The sequence below is a fragment of the Scomber scombrus genome, chromosome 16, assembly GCF_963691925.1.
Source record: "Scomber scombrus chromosome 16, fScoSco1.1, whole genome shotgun sequence".
NCBI classification, from domain to species: domain Eukaryota; kingdom Metazoa; phylum Chordata; class Actinopteri; order Scombriformes; family Scombridae; genus Scomber; species Scomber scombrus.
Window position 1 is genome coordinate 6503941 of NC_084985.1, and position 23807 is coordinate 6527747.

General features: G+C 37.0%; 1 protein-coding gene across 1 annotated transcript; it reads left to right on the plus strand.

Moving 5' to 3' along the window:
- The first annotated feature begins 1706 nt into the window (after positions 1–1706).
- gsk3aa (glycogen synthase kinase 3 alpha a) lies at positions 1707–18682 on the plus strand. The gene is made up of 11 exons (XM_062436579.1): positions 1707–2011; positions 9999–10084; positions 12017–12118; positions 12381–12464; positions 13581–13691; positions 13974–14104; positions 14486–14690; positions 14933–15028; positions 15663–15849; positions 16206–16283; positions 17636–18682. The coding sequence occupies exons 1-11, from the start codon at positions 1837–1839 to the stop codon at positions 17695–17697; spliced, it is 1317 nt and encodes a 438-aa protein (XP_062292563.1). The 5' UTR covers positions 1707–1836; the 3' UTR covers positions 17698–18682.
- The last annotated feature ends 5125 nt before the right edge of the window (positions 18683–23807 follow it).

The following is a 23807-nucleotide window of genomic DNA, read 5'->3' on the forward strand; positions in this document are numbered from 1 at the left end:
GCAAACTCATTAAAGAGAAGATGGAGACGGCACTGAGATGACACTGCTGTGTCCTAAATAAGCCAAGAGACCTTTGTCACTTAAATATGTTGTTTTCCCAAAGCAAGGCATATGGCTTTAAATTGAATAAGATTAGAGTAAAGCCCCTCTTTTAAACCAAATCCAGATGAAGATTTAAACACTGTCCTAAATTTGAACCTTCCAGTGTCAAAAACTGTTTCAATTCAATTTGCAATATTATTTTATTATTACTTAGATATTATAATTTCATAATCAGTTGAAGTACCAATGAGCAGGTATCTAAATAAGGTGACAAAGTGCTAAATGGACCAGCTATACTGATAATATAATCTATCATTGGATTATGGTGGTGGGCAATTTTTAAAGTGAATTAATTTAATCTTTTTCCTTTTTTTGTGGTAAGATATCCAGTAATCAATAAAACCAACTTTATTTATATAGCACCTTTCATACAGGCTAGTGTACTTTAAAGTGTTTTACAGTTGATTAAAAGACAAAAAGTGAGACCAATGCACGCAAGAGAGAATAAGGATGATAAAATATTTAGAGACAATAAGAGAAAAAGTTGATTAAAAGTTAGAGTAAAAACTAGGTTAAAATAGATTAAAAAGAAAAAACAAAAGTAAAATGAAATAAAAGAGATGAAGTTTAATAAAAGCTGGACTAAAACTAGGTTAAAAAAGATTAAGAGACAAAATAAACATGAATAAGACTTATAAGATAACATGTATAGAATGATAATGATTAAATTATCGAAACCCATTTCTGCCAATGTGTTGAAAAAACGATCCTGTAAGTTAATGTGATGTGATACTTCCTCAAAATAATGACTTATTATATCGAAAATAAGATATTATCTCAAAATAATGAGATACCAATAAATCATAAGAAAAGTCAATATTTTGAGACACTATGTTATAATTTTAAGATACTAAGTCAATATTTTGAAAACTAGAATGGTAATGATAAAATTATCAAAGCCCATTTCCACCAATGTGATAAAAAAGTCAATTTAATGAGAAACTTTCTTAAAATAATGACGTAGTAATGAGATACTAATATGTCATAAGTCATTGTTTTGAGAAAGTTTATCATTATTTTAAGGTACTAAGCCAATATTTTGAGATCCAAAGTTATTATTTTGAGATACTAAGTCAATATTTTGAGTACGTCTATCATTATTTTAAGATACTATGTCAATATTTTGAGATCTTCAGTCATTATTTTGAGATACTAAGTCAATATTTTGAGATCTTAAATCATTATTTTGAGATCCTATGTCAATATTTTGAGATATCAAGTCATTATTTTGAGAAAGTTTCTCATTATAATGACTTACATAAAAAAAATGTTACATCACATTGACGGAAATGGGCTTTGATATAAAATGAAAAAAACATAATATAAAGTAGAACAAAATGTGAAAACATCAAAACAAATAGAATAAAAAAAACTATAAATAATTCTTAATCTATTCTTAATAGATTGACCACTGCTTCTTCTTCTTCTTCTTCTTCTTTGGGCCTACATCCACTGTCAAGTCATTTTAAAATGTGTAGTTCTTATGACGTGTGAACGCCATAGAACCTAATCTTCGCAACAGCCTCCTTCGAACTACATCTCCCAGAAGGCATTGCGAGCGGGTCTGTTTTCTAGGTGTCTAGCAACAGCTATCAGCCCAGACAGCCGGCGGGCAACGGGAGCAGTATTTCTACACTGTGTCTTCCCACGATTATTCGTTGCCAGGGGTGATAAAAAATAGAAATAGTGATATAAAAAAAACAACAACAACAACCCTGACCCCTGCACAGAGATATGAGCGGCAGCGGGCGGCCCAGGACCAGCTCGTTTGCTGAGCCGCCAGGTGTACCAGGAGCCTCCGCTGCGCCCGCCGGAACAGCCGCTGCCGTGGGGAGCAGCACAGGAAAGTCCGGGGTCGCACAGGCCTCCGGCAGCAGCTCATCGGGATGCTCGAACCTAAAGCTCGCCAGTAAGTTATTAGCTGCAAATGCACCATCAAAACATTCACGATAAGTATAATCTAGCATGTGGGTTTTATCCTGAGTGATTTATTTGTCATAATTTGGAGGAAAAAGGTGATATTGGTCCGGTTCAGTAGCTAGCATGCTAACGTTAGCCACTTGTTTTTGTGTGTTACTGGATGTAAATCAGCTGCACAATGATGTTAAACTTAGCTGGCTGGTTATCATTTCAGCTCATAGTCAAGTCAGGCCATTTGAATGTAGCTTAAATAAAGACTTACTTTTACTAATGTGAAGTTAAGCTGTGGTCAAGCCAAATGTAATTGAGACAGGCTCTGTTTCTTTTGTGGTCAAAACACCTTAAACTTGATGGTGCTTGTGTGGGTTTTTTTAAATGGGTGTCGTCATCAAGTAGCATCAAGTCAATCCGTCTGACTCGCCTGGAGAAGGAGGCGAAGGCGTAAAAAAAAGTTGTCTTTTCACACCACAAGGTCACCTGTGAGGCAAAGGCTTAGCAGCAGGTGGCCAACGCCTGGAGGATGCAATTGATGGACATCCAGGACAAGAAGAAATGTATGTTAGTAGTTCCTCGTCAGCTCCACAATGATGTCAAACTTAGCTGGTTGGTTATCATCTCAGTTCATAGTCAAGTCAGTCAATTTGAATTTAGCATGAATGAGGAGTTAATCTGATTTTTCTTGTTTTATAAATGTGAAGTTAAGCTGTGGTCAAGCCAAATGTAAGTGAAACAGGCTCGGCTCTTTGTGGTCAAATCCTTAAACTTGATGGTGCTTGTGTGGTCCAGTGTTTTTTTTTAATGCCAGTCAGTCTGACTCGCCTGGAGAAGGAGGTAAGGGCGTAAAAAAAAGTTGTCTTTTCACACCACAAGGTCACCTGTGAGGCAAAGGCTTAGCAGCAGGTGGCCGACGCCTGCAGGATGCAATTGATGGACATCCAGGACAAGAGGAAATGTAGTCTGCTGTGATTCCCGGGGAGCAGGTTTTTATCCACACACACCCCCAATAGTCTGAGATGATATTAAAGTATGGCCTGCTGTAAGCAGATACTGTATACATGAAGGTGTGTGTGAGTGAATGTTAATCCAAACCTTATCGTCCATTAGCAGGCAGTGGTGTATGACTTTGATACTAGAGCCCAAATGGGAGGTCATATCCAGGTCAAAGCATGACACCCTTGTTCCCCTGCTTTCTCCCTCAGCATCAGCAGTAGTTTAACACAACCGGAAGCTTTTTTAAAAGCAAATATCGCCTTAGACTATTAAATATACTATTTTTTGTATGCTTGGTGAATATATTATCAGGTGTGTGGACACTTGGAGCAGGATTAACCCCAACTAGCCAGACAATTTGAGAAGGAGAAAAGATGTGATTTGGGCATTTTTGGATTACCGGTTTAAAAAAAATTCAATTTGGCCACATTGTTTTAAGGGGATGTTGTGTTGCCATATCAACCGGTGATCTGTCATTATGAACTACACTGGAAGATATTTCATTATGACATATGAAGGGGTTTCAAAGCACTACTGTTTATGGTCTTAAGTTTAGTATTTCGCTCCAGAGTGCGGTATCTTGAAATGTTTTAGTCTAGAAAGAAACTTCTTTTTTTTCTAGATTAAACATTGGCTTATGCATCATTTTTTTTAGTGTGAATTTCCCCCGCAATTATTTTTATGTGGATTTTCCAGCAAAATGACATACAGTGGTAACAAACAGTGTGAAAAAAAGACATAGTTGTACACCAGTATGTCAAAAATCTTCTATACCCAAACCCACTCTAGAAAGGTCCGAACAAAACAGGGACAGGCGACGCATACCGACATAACTAACAAAAATGAAATAAAAATACAAAAAATGAATTGGAAGACAAATAAAAGGATACAAATAATAAAAACAAGCAAGCCTTTAAGTGTGAAGTTTATTTAAAAATACCAAAAACATTTGAGTATCTGGTGGATAAAGTAATACATTAAGTACCCACCTGCTGAAATAGTTTGGTAACTGTTGATAGACTCAGTTAATATTCTGTAATTAACACGTATTTTAGCAGCTGTTGTGAAAGCTCAGACAGAGAGAGAATAAAAAGGTGCCACTGTACTAGGATGACACTTATTTTGCTGTAGCTGTAGTAGAATAAATAGCTTTCTGTGTTTCTCAGCAGACAGCAAACATTGTGTGTATTGTTGAGGCCTTAATGGACACTTTGAGTCCGTTTCCTTCCTCATAAAACATTTGCAAAGCAGATTTTAAAAACAATATTTCCTCAGTCTTTTTCTTCATTTCCGTATTTAAACAATTTTCCATTTTCTCTCCTTCAGTCAGCGGTATCATTTTTTGTATCACTTCTTGAGTTAATAATGATGTGACATTGCATCAGGTTGGATTAGCGAGCTAAAAAAAACCCAACTGCATCTGTAAGGTATAGAGGATTGAAGATGAGGGTTTACTGCTTTATATTTTCCTGCATGCCTGTAAAAATACACACACACAATGACTGCTGTGACAGTCACTCCATTATTCACTGTCCGTGGAGCAGCTCCAGGATCTGTCTCTGGATGACATCATGTGTTTTTTCACTGTACGGCATGAAGAGAGACGGGTTCAAATACACAAATAATAAACGGGACTGGGAAGCGTTATAGTCAGGGTCCCTGCACATCCTTAGAAAGTCTTAAAATGGCTTAACCCTTAAACAGGCAGGAGTGGAAAATGAGATGTGAAGAATAAAATCCTAGTTATCTCTTGAGCACATAAGTAAAACATTTCCATAAATATATTTTTAATATATTTTGTATATTTGGGATTTTTATGACTTGTATCTCCTCCAAGATACGTTGTCCCTATTAAGGTATAAAAATGGTCATAATGGTTACAACAATAACACTTTATTGCTTTATTTGATAAAGAGAATTGATGCATTCTCGTTTTCTCAGGTCATTAATATCACACATACTAGTTTCTAAAGTTTTATCATTTCTATCAAAGTATTGACCTACCACAAGCTTCAATGCTACCAAATCAAGGCACATACAACTGAACAACCACTTTTAACCAATCATGCTCCTAACAGGGTGTTAACGAGTCTGTATATTCTGGTGCATGTTGCCTGTTTAAGGGTTACATTTAGTTTTTGATATTCATTGTCTTTAATGTCTGGAATAGTAAGAGTTAAGGCATTAAATTTGATTAGAGCGTTATTATATTAGTCCAGTTTATATTATTTATTAACTTATTAATTAAAGTTTTTTTTTAAATCAGCAGGTGGAACTATAATGAAAGTAATCATAAGTTAGTCCTATATGTATAAATTACTTTAAAGTAAGCCCCATTTCAACTCACTACAACAGTAAATATGTGTCTCAGCAATGGTATTAATTTTTCTTTAAAGAGGTATTAAAAAGGTCTTAAAAGTCGTTAAATTTGTTCTAAAAAATGTGCAGATACCCTGATTATAGTAACTCTTTTTTACATTTAAATAGAAAAGCAGTTTTGAGATGAATGATTGTGTCTTTTTGGAGGCACTACAGGGAGAGTAAGGAAGAAACTCATGTGACAGTAGCAGGGATTGTGGTGTTTAGAAGCCTGTTTTTATTCATAATGCTAATTCCCACAACTACCATATGTAAATATTCTGGTTACGCATTTTGGGCTTACTGAAACCACTGATCCACTGGGAGGTGGAAACTCTCACTCTGTGGTGGATTGTCACATGATCACAGTAACTCGGAAAACAATAGATACTCAATAGAAACCCTTACTCTTACACCAGAGGTTCTCCCCACAGAGTAGATGGCCTGGTTAGATTTTGGGAAGATCTTTGCTGCATTAAACTGCATATTAATAGGGTAAACTTAATTCTCTTGAAGCTACTTTTTGCTTTATGTAGTGAAGTTTAATTTGGTACAGTTTGTATTTTATGTGAAGATGAGACAAAATATTCAACCTTTTGTTTAAACCTGTCCCTGTTTTTACCTTATCTTTAATGAAATATACACTTTGTTTATTGTCAGATGCTGTTAGAGCTTTAAAATACTAAATACGAATGTGGCTAAGGTTGGGCAATATATTTATATCCTGATATAAAACTAGATTTATTATTCAATATTGTAATATTATAAGTGTCTATTACTAGTTTTAAAAGCAGCATTAAAATAAAACTGAAGTCATTTTCTGAACTTATTAGACTGTGTTAGCTGGTCTGTTGTTTGCCTTTACCCACTTAGTCATTATTTCCACGTTACTGATGATTACTGATCAGATGATTTCTCTAGCAATAGTCATCCCTACAGTACTGTTGCAATATTGATATCGAGGTATATTTGAGTTTTTTCGCATATCACCCTGCCCTAGATGTGGATGTGACAAAGTTTGAAAAATGTCTTGTTGTTTTTTTTAAGGATTATTTCTGCCTCACAGACTTGAGTTTCCTCCTGCGAATGTCAGGTGAATGACAGGAAGCCGAGTTTGACACAATGTGGTGCTGATAGGAAAATACTGTCGTCGGACACAATGAAGCGACGATAAAACTGAAACACTGACAAAGCCGAGAGTGAGGCCTTGTTTTTATTATGATGGATTATTTGACCTCGGAAGGCAAGTTTTAACCCCTGTTCAAATGTTTTTTTTAAATATATACTTAATAAAATAAATGGCAGCAGGAAGAGAGCCCCGATATCTCCGACACTGTAAATGCAACAGGAGGAAGAGCAAAGACTACAGTCGACAAAACTTATCTCTCAACCTACTTTCCTACTTTTAACCTGGAGTCGAGTGAGTGAGTGAGTGAGTGAGTGAGTGTGTGTGTGTGTGTGTGTGTGTGTGTGAGAATGCATGTCCTGGTGTTTGAGTGAGTGAGTGTGTGTGTGTGTGTGTGTGTGTGTGTGTGTGTGTGTGTGTGTGTGTGTTTGTGTGTTTGTGAGTGTATGTCCTGGTGTTTGAGTGAGTGAGTGAGTGTGTGTGTGTGTGTGTGTGCGCGCACGTATTCATTCCTGTCCAGAGGATGAACCCTGAGTCATTGAGTCGGAGAACCCAATGGCCCGGTCACTCCGCGGGCCTCACGGATTCAGCTGTAACAGATACCGACAGCGTGCAGATTGGATGACCCCACACTTTTATGGCTGAGGTTACTCTGTGTGTGTGTGTGTGTGTGTGTGTGTGTGTGTGTGTGTGTGTGTGTGTGTGTATGTGTATGTGTATGTGTATGTGTATGTGTATGTGTATGTGTATGTGTGTGTGTGTGTGTGTGTGTGTGTGTGCGTGTGCGTGTGTGTGTGTGTGTTCGGATATGGACACACACACACTCAAACGCCAGGACATGCAGTTCTGGCTGCGACAGAGCCATGTCAATAAGTGCATTGTGTTGTTTGGTAAACAAAGCATGAAGTATGTGGGCAGTGGGTTTGATAGTGATACAGCACCATGACAGCTAGATGGTATAAAGGAGAGAGCTCTAATTATTCCAGCGCCACAGATTAGCAATGGAAACATTAATTTTCTTTCCACAGGCCTCAACAGGAGAAAGGCAGAGAAACTTGATAGCTTTTTAAAAGTGCTGTGTCAGTCCAAACCACAGAAACAAACCTGCTGATTGTAGTGATTGGTTGTCAGTCTTTTTCTTTTTAATTTGTCCTTTGGTTTAGTTCCTGCATCATTTAAGTCCGTTTCTGTCTTATTATCAGCTTGTCAATCGACTGTGAAGCACTTTGAACTGTATTAACCTGTATGAAAGGTGCTATATAAGTGAAGTTTGATTGATAGATTAATTGATTTTGATTTTCAAGGTGGCTGGTTGAAAAAAAACCTTTAAATTAATCAAAATTAATATATTTTTTTAACATTGTGGCTTTTGTAAATTGAACTGGCTACAACTGGACAAATATTCCACATTGTAGTTGTGTTTTTTTGTTTTTTCCATGCAATTAACCAACAAATAGTGGCTTAAAGAAAAGGTTTCACATTTCTGACTATGTTGTAATGATGTTGAGATTAGTTAAGGTAAGGTATCTTTATTGATCCCCCATAGGGAGAAATTCAAAATTGACACAACAGTAGCCTTGTAATGGTGAAAATGATCAAATAAGTAATAAAGTAAAATACTAAGCAATAAACAATCTCTGTGTAAAATAATCTGCAATATATAAATCTACAATATACATAAATTCCTGATACTATATATAGTATCAGATATATACTATATATATATAAGTGTGCAATGTTCCTGGGATTAAATAGTAAGAATAGCTTCAATCTTTTTAGTAGCTGAAAATAACGTTTGCTACATAATCCTCGAGGTCACTTCCTGTGATGAGTAAAGCAAGGCGAATATATTTGTATAGCACAGTTCAACAACAAGGCATTTAAAATACATTTAAATACTATTTAAAAGTGTTACTTTGGAAATAAAATTAAGCTTTAAAAAAAGAATAAGACCGAGTTTAATAAAGAGAATAAAAAGTTGCAGTTATTAACTTTAAAATTAATATTTAAAGGGTTTACTTCTTAACAAAACTACTGTCTAGACTGTTGCGTAAAAGCTTTTCATTATTTTTTTTACCCCCTTTTTTAAAATACTTAATAAATTGAATGAAACTGTCTGCTGTGGAGGTGATTTTAGAGTAGGTGTATACAGATTAATAACATCCTATACTTACTATTAAAGCCTCTTTGATGACTCTATGGTGAATGCACTCACAAAAGATTTGGTCCTGGTTGTGTCTGTGCTTTTTTAGAAGAGAGGATGAGGACACACTTAGCTGAATAAGCTCCAATGATTTTATTTTTTTGACCAAAAATGAACCTGGAAATCCTTTTTGAAGGCTTATCGAACACAAAGGCACTACAAGGTGTTTTATACTCGTCTGAAGTGGGATTTTCATGGCTGCGGTATGTTTCTTATCCGTCTCTGAGGAACTGAAAATAAGTAAAATCCTACTTATTTTATTGGTCAGTGCTTTATTTTGCCACCAGATGATTTAAGAAATGAATCCTTATGTGATAGACGATTAAAACTTTAGTTTATCAGGACAAAGAAAGAAAGAATGTGGTTGGCCTATTTTTAGGTTCATTCCCAGTTTAATTAGTCGCAGTGTCTTGAATATGAACTCTGCCATCCCTTTTATCCTTCCTTGGAGGCTGCGTAAAGTTGACATCCATTCACTAGGCCGTCATTAACCTAAATATTCATAAAATGGCCAGCGGGAGAGACGGCCCAGATGTTGAGGTTGGCTGGCTGCAGGAAGTGTCCCGGGTTGAATATCGGGGAAGGGGGGGGGGGTTATTGTTTTGGCCACATTGTGAACCAAAGAGCGAAGGGGTTTTATATCCTTAACTGTTGTAGAAACGAAGCCAAAGGGATTACAGTACGTTTTTAATTCTTCTAATAACTTCACACGTTCTGGTACCTCAATCGAATTAACAGATAACCTGCTGTTACTCTTCAAATGGAAATAAGAGGGGATTAAATACCACATTTTTTAATATTCATGGGTCAGTGACAAATAAGGGCTGGCAAGATGAGCAATTCAAAAGTATCTTAACAATAGTTTTAAAAGCAGCATTAAGACTGAATGCTCCTGGACATGTCAAATGGTTTAACCACAAAAGAATGATAAATATTAAACATTTTATCCACCTACAGTGTATTTAAGTGAACTTATACAAATAATTACTTCATTTAAACATTTCAAATGAAAACTCACAAATTCCTTCATTTAAATATGAAAGCATTTTGTCAATATTGAACAGGACATATCCTCAAAACAAATGATGTAAAATATGTTATAAACACAGTGTTGTGTTGTTAAAAGTGGATTATATTTATTCCACATTTTAGTTCCCATTTATTTTCCTGTCGATAATCAAATTTTGAAGAAAGAAATACTGGTTACACCAATTGACACGGGGTTACATCACGTCATTTTGACCCTCATATTCTCACCCTGACCTCACATTAACCCTCCTGCTCCTTCTCGTTTCCTAGGAGACAGCGGGAAGGTGACGACGGTCGTGGCCACGCCGGGTCAGGGCCCGGACCGCCCACAGGAAGTCTCCTACACTGACATCAAGGTGAGCGAGGAAGGAAAAACCAGCGTCTCTTACAAGAAGCTCCGTCCTTTTTTTTTTTATAATCATGTGCAAAAGTACAACTTTATTACTCAGCTACGACTGTAACCAAGACGTTTATCACAGCGCAGCATAAAATGACCGCAATATATCTGTCTGAATCTGATAAGGTTGTTGATCAATACCAGTGGCTCCATAATTATTTTGCCAGCTGCTGAGATTTATGGCTTCATGGCTCGTTTTATAGCCTGCTTCCTCTTAGCTACCAAGCCTGGCTCCCTCCTAAAAATGTGTCATAATTTTGCCAGTCACACGCTAAAAGAATTACATAAGATTAGATTGGTGTCCAGCAGGTCGCTCTGGTTTCTTTCTTATCACTTCAGGGATTACTTAATGTCTCTGTAAATGGTTATAAACATATATTGTTATCATAGCTTTTATCTCCGAGTCGGTAACCATCGCTCTCTGCTGGCTTATCACGAGTATTGAAACGTTTCCAATGACTGCTCTAGTTGAAGGTTATCGAGGTGTTACAAAATATATACTGAAAGAATTTTTGTCATACTCGTGAGAGAAAAAAACAATCAATAAGCATAATTATGTAGCTCCACTACAGGATGACACATTAACACCTGCTCCAATACACAGAAACTGTTTTTTATACAACAGGATTAAAATAATGCTTAACATGTGTAATGTTTGTTAAACCACAAATATGTGTGTGTTAAAAGGCCCTCGACAAAGGTGGCAGATTCACTTTATTATATATATTGTATATGTTCATTGTATCTTTTAGATATTTTAAGATATTGCAGGACACTTTTTTTTTACACACTGAGTATTTTGATTAGTGGTTAATACATATACTTTTTGTTTTAATAGTGCAGTTTTGGAGGTATTTTAGTAATTATTATTTTAGTTTTCTTATGTTTACAGATGTGTTTTATGTTATGTGTGGCTGTCTTTACTGTGGATTTAGCTGCTGTAATCAAGACATTTCCAGAGAAGGATCAATAAAGTATCTATCTGTCTATTATTGATCAGGTTTTATGTTACATATCCTCAGTAGTCCGTCTATCTTGGACCTTGCCAGCAAATGATCAGAGTACACCGTCTCTTTACAAACTTTGCACTCATAGTGAAGATCATGTTTTTTTGGCTTCATTCAGGCGCCTGAGCAGGGCTGCAACCACCAATTATTTTCATTATCGATTTAATCTGTTCATAATTTTCAAATTTTGTTGGTTGGTCTATAAGATGTCAGAAAATAGGTGAAGAATGTCAATCACAGCTTCCCAATGCTCAACGTGCAACCTATAATGTCTCGTTTTGTTCCAGCCAGCAGTGCTCAACCTAAAGATATTTAGTTCACTGTCACAGAGGACGAAAGGAACCAGAAAATATTCACATTTGAGAAGCTGGAAGCAGAAACTTTTAACATTTTTTCTTTTTCTTAACACATTTCTCACAACTATTAAATAGTTGGCGACTAATTGTCTGTTGATTAATTGACTACTTGTTGCAGACAGGTAAATCTAGTCCAGTAAGTGGAACGGAGGAGATTTGGCATAATTTGCTGTGCACTGGTGAACACGGCTCTTAAAACAACGTGTGATGGTCAGACTCTTCCCCCTAAAACCAACATCACAATTTACAGCTGGCCTACTTTAAACAGACAGGTTGTACCAGTTTAGACACACTGAAGATGAACACGAGCTGGAAAGTTGTGACAGAGGTTGTTTGAAAAGGAGTCGCCGTATCTGGACCGACACTAATGAGCTTTAATTTGCTCTTTCAGCTGATGAGAACTCCAGCTTTTGTTTTCAAACCTTTTTTTAAATGTCAAGTATTTGCATCTCACTTGACAAAATTTTTCAGTTCAGTGTCTGACTGTTTCTACTTCTTCTTCTTCTTCTTCTTCTTCTAACCTCCCAGGTGATTGGCAATGGGTCGTTCGGAGTCGTGTACCAAGCTCGGCTCATCGACAGCCAAGAGATGGTGGCAATCAAGAAGGTTCTGCAGGATAAGAGGTTCAAGGTAGGGTTTAAATGTTATTTCTCCTCATATTCTCTTATCATCTGATTTTTTGTTATCTGTTCTTGGGTCAGAAGTTATCTTTCATGCAAGTTTTAGGTGCGCACGTGTGTCACATCATCACTTTTGAAATACTATGAATAAGATAGATCCTGAAAAAAATGTGTTATGTGTGTAAGGGGTTTCCTGTTTTTAAAAGTTCTTGCTCAGTTTCTTTTAAATAGGTTTCCAATCAACACTTTCCTGTGTTTTCTTGTATTTACAGAATCGAGAACTACAGATCATGAGGAAGCTGGACCACTGCAACATAGTTAGACTACGTTACTTCTTCTACTCCAGTGGCGAGAAGGTATTTTTGTCCTGCGGGTAACATTAAAAAGAGTTGAAGGAGGAATGCAAAAATAAATCAAAACATTTTACAGGAGAACACACAGAATACACAGAAACTGAAATGATAGAGAAACATGCAAAATCATAATATCCACATACTCATATCTGTCAGGAGATTACAACAGTGAAACAGGAAATTATTTGTGCACATAAAAAATTGGATTACCGATACTCAGACGCAGCGTAAAAAAGAAAAAGGGAAGTGGTCCATTTCTTGGACTGACAAATATAGAAAAAAACACTTTTTAGTGTAATGTTGCATAAGTATATTACTGGAAACAAGATTCGGTGTATGTTTCCTGTTCTGTTTTTTAGAAATTATTATTTAAAGAGGACATATTCTGCATGTTTTCAGGTCGATATTTATATTCTGGGGCTCTACTGGAATATCTTCACATGATTTACAGTAAAGAAAACTCTTATAGTGACCCTTAATGAAGCCCATCAGTTCAGCCTCTGTCTGAAATAGACCATTTTAGCCCCTGACTCTTTAAGGCTCCTCTCCCGATGAATCCACTCTGTTCTGATCAGTGAGCTACACAGCAGACACAGTTGGATTTCACGTCTTTACTTGAAACATAAACTTCTCAGATACATCCGAACATTTTTTGAGCTGAAATCTGATCTGAAATATGAGAGCGGACAATGCAAACGGCACATAAAACAACCGTAGCAACAAAAGCTACAAGACGACCTGCTGTTTGTGGTCGTGTGTGAACAATCTGACGTCATGAGGAGTAGAACAGTGTTCAGATATCGCTCAAGCCCTGGCTCTTAACTTAAAAGTGGCATTTTTTACATATATTCATCTCAGTTTCTCGAGCTTTGACCGTGTTTAACACTGACATCCAACATTGTAACAGTATAAAAATGTTATGAAGAGGTTTAACTTCTTAATCAAGAGTCCCAGCAGGCAGTTTTTATGTGTTATATGTGTTTTCATCTGCTTTGAAAATGGCTGTAACATTGCCTATTCCTCCTCAGAAAGTATAGGCACCAGTTACAATGTGTTAAATCATACATATTTTAAACGCTATTATCTCTCTTTCTGTCATCTTTTTTTTTTTTTCTCCAGAAAGATGAAGTGTACCTCAACCTGGTGCTGGACTTTGTCCCTGAGACGGTCTACAGGGTTGCCAGACATTTTAACAAGGCCAAGAGCATCATTCCTATTATATATGTGAAGGTAATATTCATCCAATCCACCCGTCTGCTTTCACTTCATCCTCTTATGTTCATACTTTCTAAAAAATAATGTCTTAAAATTGAAATATTCACTTTCTCTACACAGATATTTGTATTTTGATGCATGTTTTTTTGACTGTGTTGTTCTTAAACATCTTAAATTAAACCCCCATTAAAACCAGCCACAGTAGAATATTGTATAGGTTTTGTTTTGTTCGCATTTTAACCATGTAGAGATCTGATCTTCTGTTCCCCCCCCCCCTTTTTTTTTTTACCTCCTCAGGTGTACATGTACCAGTTGTTTCGCAGTCTGGCTTACATCCATTCCCAGGGTGTGTGTCACAGAGACATCAAGCCACAAAACCTGCTCGTTGACCCCGAAACTGCCATCCTCAAGCTGTGTGACTTTGGCAGGTGAGCAGGTTCCTACACCCTGAAAACGAGATGTTTAAAAGTGTTTGTTTTTTTCCCCCTTTGGGAGTATGTAGTGTTATTTCTTTTGTTTTATCTTAATAAGCAATGTAGTATTCAGGCTGTGATAAGTGTGATAAGCTCAGCAGTATTATAGGATCAAATTCAATAAGTTGGAGTTGTTTTGCGAGGTGGACACTTTCACTCTGGTGCTTTAATGTTTCTCTTCTCTACTGTGAGGGGAATAACAACAGACCACACAACTTGTGACACTATTTTCCTCCAGAATAGTGTTTTTCATCACAACATCATCAACTCGACCCCCTGTCATTCTTTGCCGCAATCTTTGTTGTTGTTTGAATCTGATTTCTTGTGTTTCCCCAGCGCCAAACAGCTGATCCGCGGCGAACCCAACGTGTCGTATATCTGCTCGCGGTACTATCGCGCCCCTGAGCTCATCTTTGGTGCCACAGACTATACGGCAAACATTGACATCTGGTCAGCAGGCTGCGTACTGGCTGAGCTGCTGCTCGGCCAGCCTATATTCCCTGGTGACAGCGGGGTGGACCAGCTAGTAGAGATTATCAAGGTGAGTGTGTGTGTGTGTGTTTATCAGGTTTCGGTGTGTCACTGATGTATTCTGTGAAGATTATGACAGTACGAGAGGTTTGTGTTTCACGATATTTACATGCTCACTCACTATTTGGTGATTTTTCTTTGTTTCTTTTTGTCTTATTTTGTCTTTTTAATCATTATCAATCAATCCAAACTTACGTGGCCACTTTGAATCTACAGGACGCAGCTCATAACTTCCTTTATCTCTGCTTTCAGGTGCTAGGCACGCCAACAAGGGAACAAATCCGAGAGATGAACCCAAACTACACAGAATTCAAGTTCCCTCAGATCAAAGCTCATCCATGGACCAAGGTAAAGAAATACCAGGAATTAGTTTTAAAGTGCTGAAATCCAGCAAGAAAGTCTGAAACACTGAGATATATATTTATTATTAGCATTATAATTGTTATACGGTTTGGGAATGGTAAGAATTTCTGTATACACTCAAAGTGATATACAGAAGTATTCTAGATTTCACTAGTTTATTAGGTCAAAACACACACAAAAACCCGAGGACTTGTTTCAGCCCACACAGGCTGTTCAAACCTACGAGTTGAAGTGCTTTCGTGTCCTCCTTCTGAAAGTCGATTAACCCTGATACCTAAACAGTTCAAAAGCAACATAAAAACCAAGAGAAGTGGCCCCTTGAACATTTACTACAAAGCGGATAGTTTTCTACTCCAAAGACTGCGTGCTCCTGCTTTTTACAACTATAAGTGGTTGTCCCTGACAGATACAGCTGTTACCTTTTGTGCTTTCTTTCCTTTTTGAGGTTTAACATTCAACATGTTTTGATTAAAGAAGAAAACCTCAGAGTGTCACATAAACTGATATAAATATAAACTATAAACCTACAACCTCAGCTATCTCATGTCTTGGAGGAAAACCGGATACGCCTGATATTTTCTGTGCCTCAAGAATAATAAAACTCTTGTTGTTCCTCCAGGTGTTTAAACCACGAACCCCTCCAGAAGCCATCGCTCTCTGCTCTCGGCTGCTGGAGTACACGCCGGCCTCACGCTTCTCTCCACTAGAGGCTTGTTCACATGCCTTCTTCGATGAGCTGCGCCAGCCTAACACACGACTGCCCAGTGGCCGAGAACTGCCAATGCTCTTCAACTTCAGCACCACTGGTAACACACACACACACACACACACACACACACACACAGACTCACAGTTTACATGCTGAATCATACTCCTCCTCTGGGATTTAGTTCAACTTTTAACACACAAAACATCATTTAAATCAGACTTTCCTCAGATTTGGTTGAAGGATTGTTCAGTTTAGTTGAGGTAACACTGGATAGACTCACCATTTGTTGCTTATTACAATCAGGTTCCTTGTTTCCAACACTCTAAGGAGTTGCAATTAATTCAGCGCACACTATCTTATTGTTAAATTTCACTCTCCTCTTGTTATGTGACTCATCATTACATCAAAAGCTTCAAATCTTCTTCTTTTTTTTGTCTCCCCTCCTCTCTGCAGAGCTATCAATCCAGCCCCAGCTGAACTCAACCCTCATTCCTCCTCACGCTCGCTCTCATACAGCTGCTTCCGCCCACGGTGGGAAACTCTTACGTTACTCTCATTATATTTTAGTGTTAATGTTAATATCATTGTTTTGTGTCGGCTGAAGAAGGTTTTAAATTAATAAGATTACATAAAAATCCAGATTCATGTTAGCAGTGCTGTGAGACTTCTGCATACTTAACTCAGGTATTGTTTAATTTTAACCATCTTAGTATAGCATGTTAACATTGGCTAATTAGAAAGGAACATTAAGTGCAGCCTTTTAGTCTTTTATTCTACAATCTTAAGATTTGAACCTGATGATGGTGTTGGATGTAAATTAAGGGATTACAATTCATCCTGCAGGTGGCGCAAATGTCTGAACCACATTTAATAGCAAGCCATCCAATAGTAGTTGAGATATTTCACTAAAAGCCAAAAATATCAATCTCACAGTGATACGAGAGGAAAAATTATTATTAAAGTCATTAGGATACATCATCTGGGAGCCATGAATGTTTTTATTAAATATCACAGTAATCCATCCAGCAGATTTTGAGATATTTTCATATATATATATAGAAATAAGAACTCCAAAATCAGCAGGATTGATTGGTTATGATCATGTCTAAAGATAAAAAAGAGAACGGTTTACTGTGGAGGAAACAGCTGTGCTCAGAAATGTCCTAAAGTTGTATCCCTTTTTTTTTTTTTTTTTTTTAAAGAACACAGTTTTGTGCTTCATTTTGAGATTTCAAGGCAGGAGTCTGAGCTATGATGTGGTAAAATGTGAAATGTCATTGTTAAAGATACAAACTCAAAACTATGATTAAATATTTATTTAAAGTGTTAAAACATGGTTAATATCCTGCTCTTCCCTTTTACAGTGTATAAATACAGATTACACTACATTAGGGAGGTTTTTGCCTGCTGTGATCCTTAATTAGCTTTAAAAATCTGTTTTCAATTCATTATAAATTCCCCGAAAGAAAAACAAATTAGCACAAATATCCTTCTTTTTCTGTCTAAAGATTTAAAACACATTTTTTAAAATATTTTGATATGATGTCATCATTTATTAATGTAAAACAGTGTCTTATAAATATGTAGTGAGTGGCACAGTAGCTTTAAGTTTGCAATTATGATTTGATCCCTAAGCATCTTTCTACAGATTATACAGCAGATATATTAAAAACGTATTACAAGATAAACTATTCCTAGCTGATTTGTACTTTTTAAGGTGTTTTTATGACAGAAGAATGAATGAAATCTAAACAACGGACTGTGAAATAAGCTTTGAATTTGTGCAGCACGTAATATTTTACTATAACGTCTGTTGTGCAACAATAAATCACGGCTCACTCTACCTTCTTATTTATTTCCTCTTCTTTTTTCTCCCTTTTTAGATGGTACCGGCTCAGATTCCTCTCAACACAGTTCAGTACCAGGATCTCTTAACAGCATCTGAAGCCGCCTGTCGCCTGCCTGCCTGACAGCTTCACCCTTATCTCAGACACACACACACACACACACACACACACACACTCATAAAACACACACACACTTCACTGCTTTCCTCCGTGCTGCTTGCTCTCCTCTTAGATTATGTTTTTGTACAGTAACTGCATTGAACAAACCATTAGTTCCTTAGCTGCCAGGGGGGTTGAAACTGAGGCAGGAGATTGTTACACACAAACACAGAGTTGTCTCGCTGCTGCTAAGGTGGTATGTGAAGGTTCAATAGTGTAGTGGGGGCTGGTCCTCTGTAATATAACCTTTTTTTTCCTTTTTTTTTTTAAAAAATCAACTTTTTTTTTTTCTCTTTATTTGTGTTTTATTTATTTTAAGAAATGGAAAGCATCATGCTATCACACATTTTGTCTCTAAAGAGTTTTTGTTTCCCCACTTTTATTATAATTATTATTCAGTGTTTTTTTTTGTTTTTTTATACATACCTGTTGGTGTGTAAAGAGGTGAACTGCACACTGCCTGAGCAAAAACCAGAACTGGCTCCAAATAGGTCATCAGGGTAAGATAAAAAGAAAAAAAAAGGATTCATAATTCAACTCAGGAGAACGGATGCAGGGACTGATAAGTTCATAAAGTCTTCAGCGACATTATTTTACCAACAGCATGCCTGATGTGATGTTCAGGGTAAAAAATTAAACCTCCAGTCGTTGTGTAGTTACCTGCGAAGGTGGCTGGTGGATGTTTTTTTTCTTTTTTTTTGTTTTCATTTTTAGATTCTTATCTTTAAAATCACGTCTAAACCTGAATTTAAACCAAGCGTTAAAGCCCCCCCGCCAATCCTGATTCACATCATCCAGGATGTTTGGATGTATAAATAGGACTGAACACAATCAGCCAACAGCCAAATACAGACTCTGCCAGCTTTGTATTCAACCAGTCGTTTCCTATTTTACAGATTTTTGTCTGGTAACAAAGTGGAAAAATAGCACCGTGACCTGTCCACAGAAAGAATCCTATTTTATCTTTAGATGTGTTACCACTCGCACTCAAATATGGGTCGAATCAATCACAGATTTATGCTCAGTCTTAGCTTGTAATAGTGATTTTATTTGTATTTACACATCCAGGAAAAGGCATCAAACACCCAGAGGAGAAAAAAAAACAACACCTCTACTCATACTCTTGTTCCTCATCACCACATGAAACGTTTTGTAAATGTCACTCGTGAAGAAATGTGTGAATGTGACGCTCGGCAAAAAGCAGTTTGAGATACTGATCTAGATTTAAAATAAGCTTTTTAATGTCAAAGTACTGTAGAGGCGCTCCTAGATTACTGGACTTCAATCCTGCTGCTTTGTGCTCAGAGCGCTTCCTGCTCTCCGTCGTAGCGATCAGTATCAGTTAGTCGTCCGGGTTGACGATGACACGGCTTGAAAGAAAAAGCAGCCGCGCTATGGATGCTACTGTCTTACAAATCTGGATAGTGGAGCTTATCTAATGAATCTCAATAGTCATCCTGTATCATAACATCGATAATTTGTCACCAAAATGTACTCGCTGAAAGAAAACAACCAACATTTACGTCCTTCAACCCTCCAAAAGAGAAAACTGGCTATACGCAACAACTTTCAGTAGTTTCACGTGTCTTTGTGTCAGAAGGCGTCAGTGAGTCACGTCCTGATGGAGAAAAACAGCGTTTTATTGTGGAGGAAACAGCTGTGCTCAGAAATGTCTTAAAGGTGTATTCCACTAAAATTGGCTGTAATATATTATATATTTTTTAATGAAACTAAAATTAAACTTCAAATTTCAAAGCAGGACTCTAGGACTTGAGCTCTAGGGTGATGCTGTCGTAAAGTTTTAAGATACATTAAGGGCCCCTTGCTCTTACATGTTTTCCTACTCTTCCCTTTTACAGTGTATAAATACAGAAGACGCTACATTACGGAGGTTTTGCCTGCTGTGATCTTTAATTTTGCTCTAAAAATCTGTTTTCAATTCATTATAAATTCCCCCTGAAAGAAAGAAAAAAATTGGCACTTTTGGTGGAATTCCCCTTTAAGCACAAAGATCCTTCTTGTTCTGGTGTTTAGTGTAGAGAGAGAAAAAAAAGTGTACTCCTACTCTGTGTGGAAACAAGAGCAAAATGACTGTTGGTCCTGTTGATTAAAAGCAGCAGAGCAACTAAACAATGCTTGGATCAGGATTTCATCAGCGGGGAGGGAAAAAAAATCTGTTGCTTTTGTGCGTACGTCATGTAAATCTGTTTGGTTCTTTGGATGAGAGTTGGATGTCAGTTATTGGTAAAGTGGGTTTCAAACTGTACTTCATGTCAAAAATGGAAAAAGACTGAAAACTTCTCCCTAGAGTTATACAAGAAGTCGTCTTGTAGAAACAAAACAAAAAAATAGTTGAGGATAAAATAGGACGTTTGCTTCAGTTTATTAGTGCGGACGTGTACAGAAGCAACATGGATGAAAAGGCTAAATGTGAATAGTAGCTAAAACATGAATATCAAAGCAGGTGATCGTGTGTTTGTGTGATCTTGTACTTCTATCATTGTGAGGACCAATTTGAATTTAATAAGAACGAGAGAAGAAAAGAAAAAGAGGAGTCTTGACTTGGTTTGTTGTCAGGAGCCCAGAGAAAGCTATCATCTCAATTAGCATCCTCATAATAAGTATAGAAATACAAAATGTGTGTGTGTGTCTGACCATACTCCAAACTGCAGTCTGAAAAAGCCCGTGTTTTAGGATTTAGAGCAGTCAACAATACAGATTTTAGTAAAGCAGTGCAGACCACTTGAAAGTTTGTAGTATAGTATATTTGATACTATCGTACCATGCCTCCACCTGCTGTTTTTAAACTGCATCCATGTTGGTTTTGAACATTTTTTTAATACTAGTGACGGACTCTGATGAGCCCCGATGCTTTTTTAATTCCACCACACTCGGCACATTCACATTAATTATATAAATATATATATGAGGAGAGTGGAGAGCTTCTTTTTTTCTTTCTTTTTTTCTTTCTTTTTTTCATTCTCTTTCCTCATCAAGGTTTTAAAAACTGGCGACTTCCCAGTCCAGTGGGTCACTGCCGGAGATATTCTTGTTGTTTTCTTTCCTGTAAAGAGTCCAACCAGCATGTTTGATTAACTCTGCGGGGAGCGTCGGGTCGATGCTGTTCACGCTCAGAGCTGTCAGACTCTCTGCGGCTATGAAAAGGTGTGAGGAATCAAACATGGCTGATTTTTTTTCTCTTCCCCCCCTCCTTCCTCCTCTTCACTTTCCTATCTCCTCTTATCGCACGTGTAAATATCACTGATTTTTATTTTTTTTCCTCCTCTTTTTACTTTTTATTACAGAGTTGTTTATATCTTATTTCCCTCTCATTCTGTCGATGAAGCCGTCTTAATTTGTGCATTTTTGTAAATACGTTTCTTTTTTCACGATTCCAAAAATGTGTAAATATTGCAAAAGAGAAAAGGTTAAAAAAAAACAAAAAAAAAAACAGCCTAAGCCTCATGTTTGTTGATGATCTTTCTCTTCCTCTCTCTCTCGCTCTCTCTCACTCTCTCTATTTTTCTTGTAGTCCAGTTAAAATTGTAAAGTAAGCTGTTAACATCACCGTTAACTCAACCCTGTTCAGTCCTCTGTGGGACTTTCTGATTGTTGAATGAATACGTCGAAGACTCTCTTCCAAAAATTATCTCTATCTTCTTTTGGGTGGAAAATACATACACAAATTTCAGTGTGCTGATTTTTTTTTTTTATAAAGCACCTTATTGGAAGTGACTCGTAAGTGACTCAGAATCACACTTTCTCACGTTTAATACCAGCCAACCTGCGCCGCCTCCGAGGATCTTAGTCAATCCACATTGCTTATTTAATTTTATAGTTCTCTTTTGACCTCGGTATCTTCCTACCTTTTTTTATTCCTGCAGTTAAAATCTGATTACAACCTCCCTCCTGCTTCCAAAGTAACCAAAAAAGAGGAAACGCAGTCACACACAGTTATATTTAATAAATTGTAAAAAATAAAAATAAAAAAAAATGTAAAGCTTAAAAAGAGAGAAAAAGCTGCTGCAGTTTCTACCTAACGTACCTAAAGATGACAAGCTTTTGGCACACCTACCACATAGTAGATAGTCATAATTTTGGAACAGAGCTCCTTTTCTTAGTGTGTCGTATCAGATTGCAATATATGATTACTGTGCAGTATTGATAAAATAACAATAAATAAATAAATACAAAAAGCTACAGGTCGCTGGCATTTTCAGAGAAAGTGCAACGTCATGACTTGAGTGATCACAAAAGTGTTTAGTTGGACTTAGAAGTCGCATTACGATGTCCGGCTAGTACTCAACGTGGGCATTTTTTTTATGTATTATGTGCTGTACGGCATTCAGAATTGCTGCTAAAGATCACGAGAGAAGCAGAAGTAGATATTTGTATTGCGACTGACTGCAGACAGAGACGCTTATTTTGCTGTCGCTGTGTGTGTGTGTGTGTGTGTGTGTGTTTGTGTGTGTGTGTGTGTGTGTGTGTGTGAGAGAGACCAGGCATCATGCAGACATGTTTCAAATTCTTCTTCCTGTTTTGTTTGTGTTATTCTCTACTTCATTTACACACCTTCACTGCATCTCTTTAAAGTGGATAAATCACTTTGTTCTTGTCTGCTTTTAATTTTTCCATTTCAATGCTGTCGACTTTGATTTCATTTAATTTCCCCCTGGTGGATAGATGTGTCAGAAAGAGCGAGAGAGAGAGGGAGGGAGAGAGAGAGAGAAAGAAAAAAAACAAACCTGTCTGTCTCTGTTCTCTGTGTGTTGTATGATATGGACTCATTTACTGTAATAAAGTGATGAAACTGTGTTTAAATTGTGAGCATTGTTTTTCCTCGTCTGAATCTTTTTAAAGGTTGTGGAGAGGTTAATCATCTGGACTGTTGAGCATGCAACATACAGCGTGGATGCCTTTTTAAACCCTCACATACTGCTCATATCTTTACCCGTCACACTACTTACTTGTAATCAGTCTCTATACCAAACGTCTTAACCACAAATCATTCATAAATACCTCATCAGTCACAGATAAACGAGATTAATCCTTAACGAAGCTGTCACATGATACAATGATCCTATGCTATATAAAACAGGATAACTGACTTAAATGACTTATGTTAAATGTGATGAATGCTATAATATGTTTGAATGTTGATTGTTGAATGTTTTAAGTAGAAAATGTGTATTAGATGCACAGAAAGGTTGTTTTTTTTTATAAGGTGAAATATGTCCATGTGACCCTGAACAGTACTTGTATAAGAGCAACGAATATTTACCAAACTCATTCAGGCTCTGATGGTATGGAGTTTATTCCCTATCTTAATTCAAGAGCATATTAAATGGATTTGAGAGCAGTATTTATTGATTTAATGCTCAGATTTTGGGATATTTACTCTCAAAACTCTGCTCTCGCGCTCAAATTTGCTGTGCGCATGCTCGCACTGTGTCCTCGCACTCGGTTACAACGCTGCTCGAGCAGATTTCCTGCGCTCACACTCGAGTTCTTCCTCTCGCGCTCAGGGAGCTTGTGCTCGCGGATCTCTGCTGTGCTCTCGAATCAAAACTGTAAACGGGTGCGTTCGCTGCTCTTCGAGGAGCGTCGCATACGGGCGGGCACTCTTTCAACCGGGTTTATCCACTCCTGACCTCCGGTGCTGTAATAAATGTGGTTTCTTTCATTTTTTTGACCACTGTTGGAATCAAATATAATTTAATAAATACACAAGCGTCCGTGATGTTCATTAAAATAGCTATATTGTATTATAATAATAATATTTATTAAATGATATTTTATTCCAACAGTAAATAAACTCCATATGATGGGAAATTCATCCATCATCCAGACTGTTTGTACCCTGTTGTGTGTTTTAAATGATCAAACTTTCTTCCACACGGAGTTTGATCATTTATGTGTGAACAGATTATGTTATACACTTGTAATTTGACCAGATCTGTCTGCCTTGATTTACTTTGGCAGAGTTTCACTGAATAAATCACCTTTTAATGACTTTGGATAATGTAATGGTCATGTTGTATTGACTAAA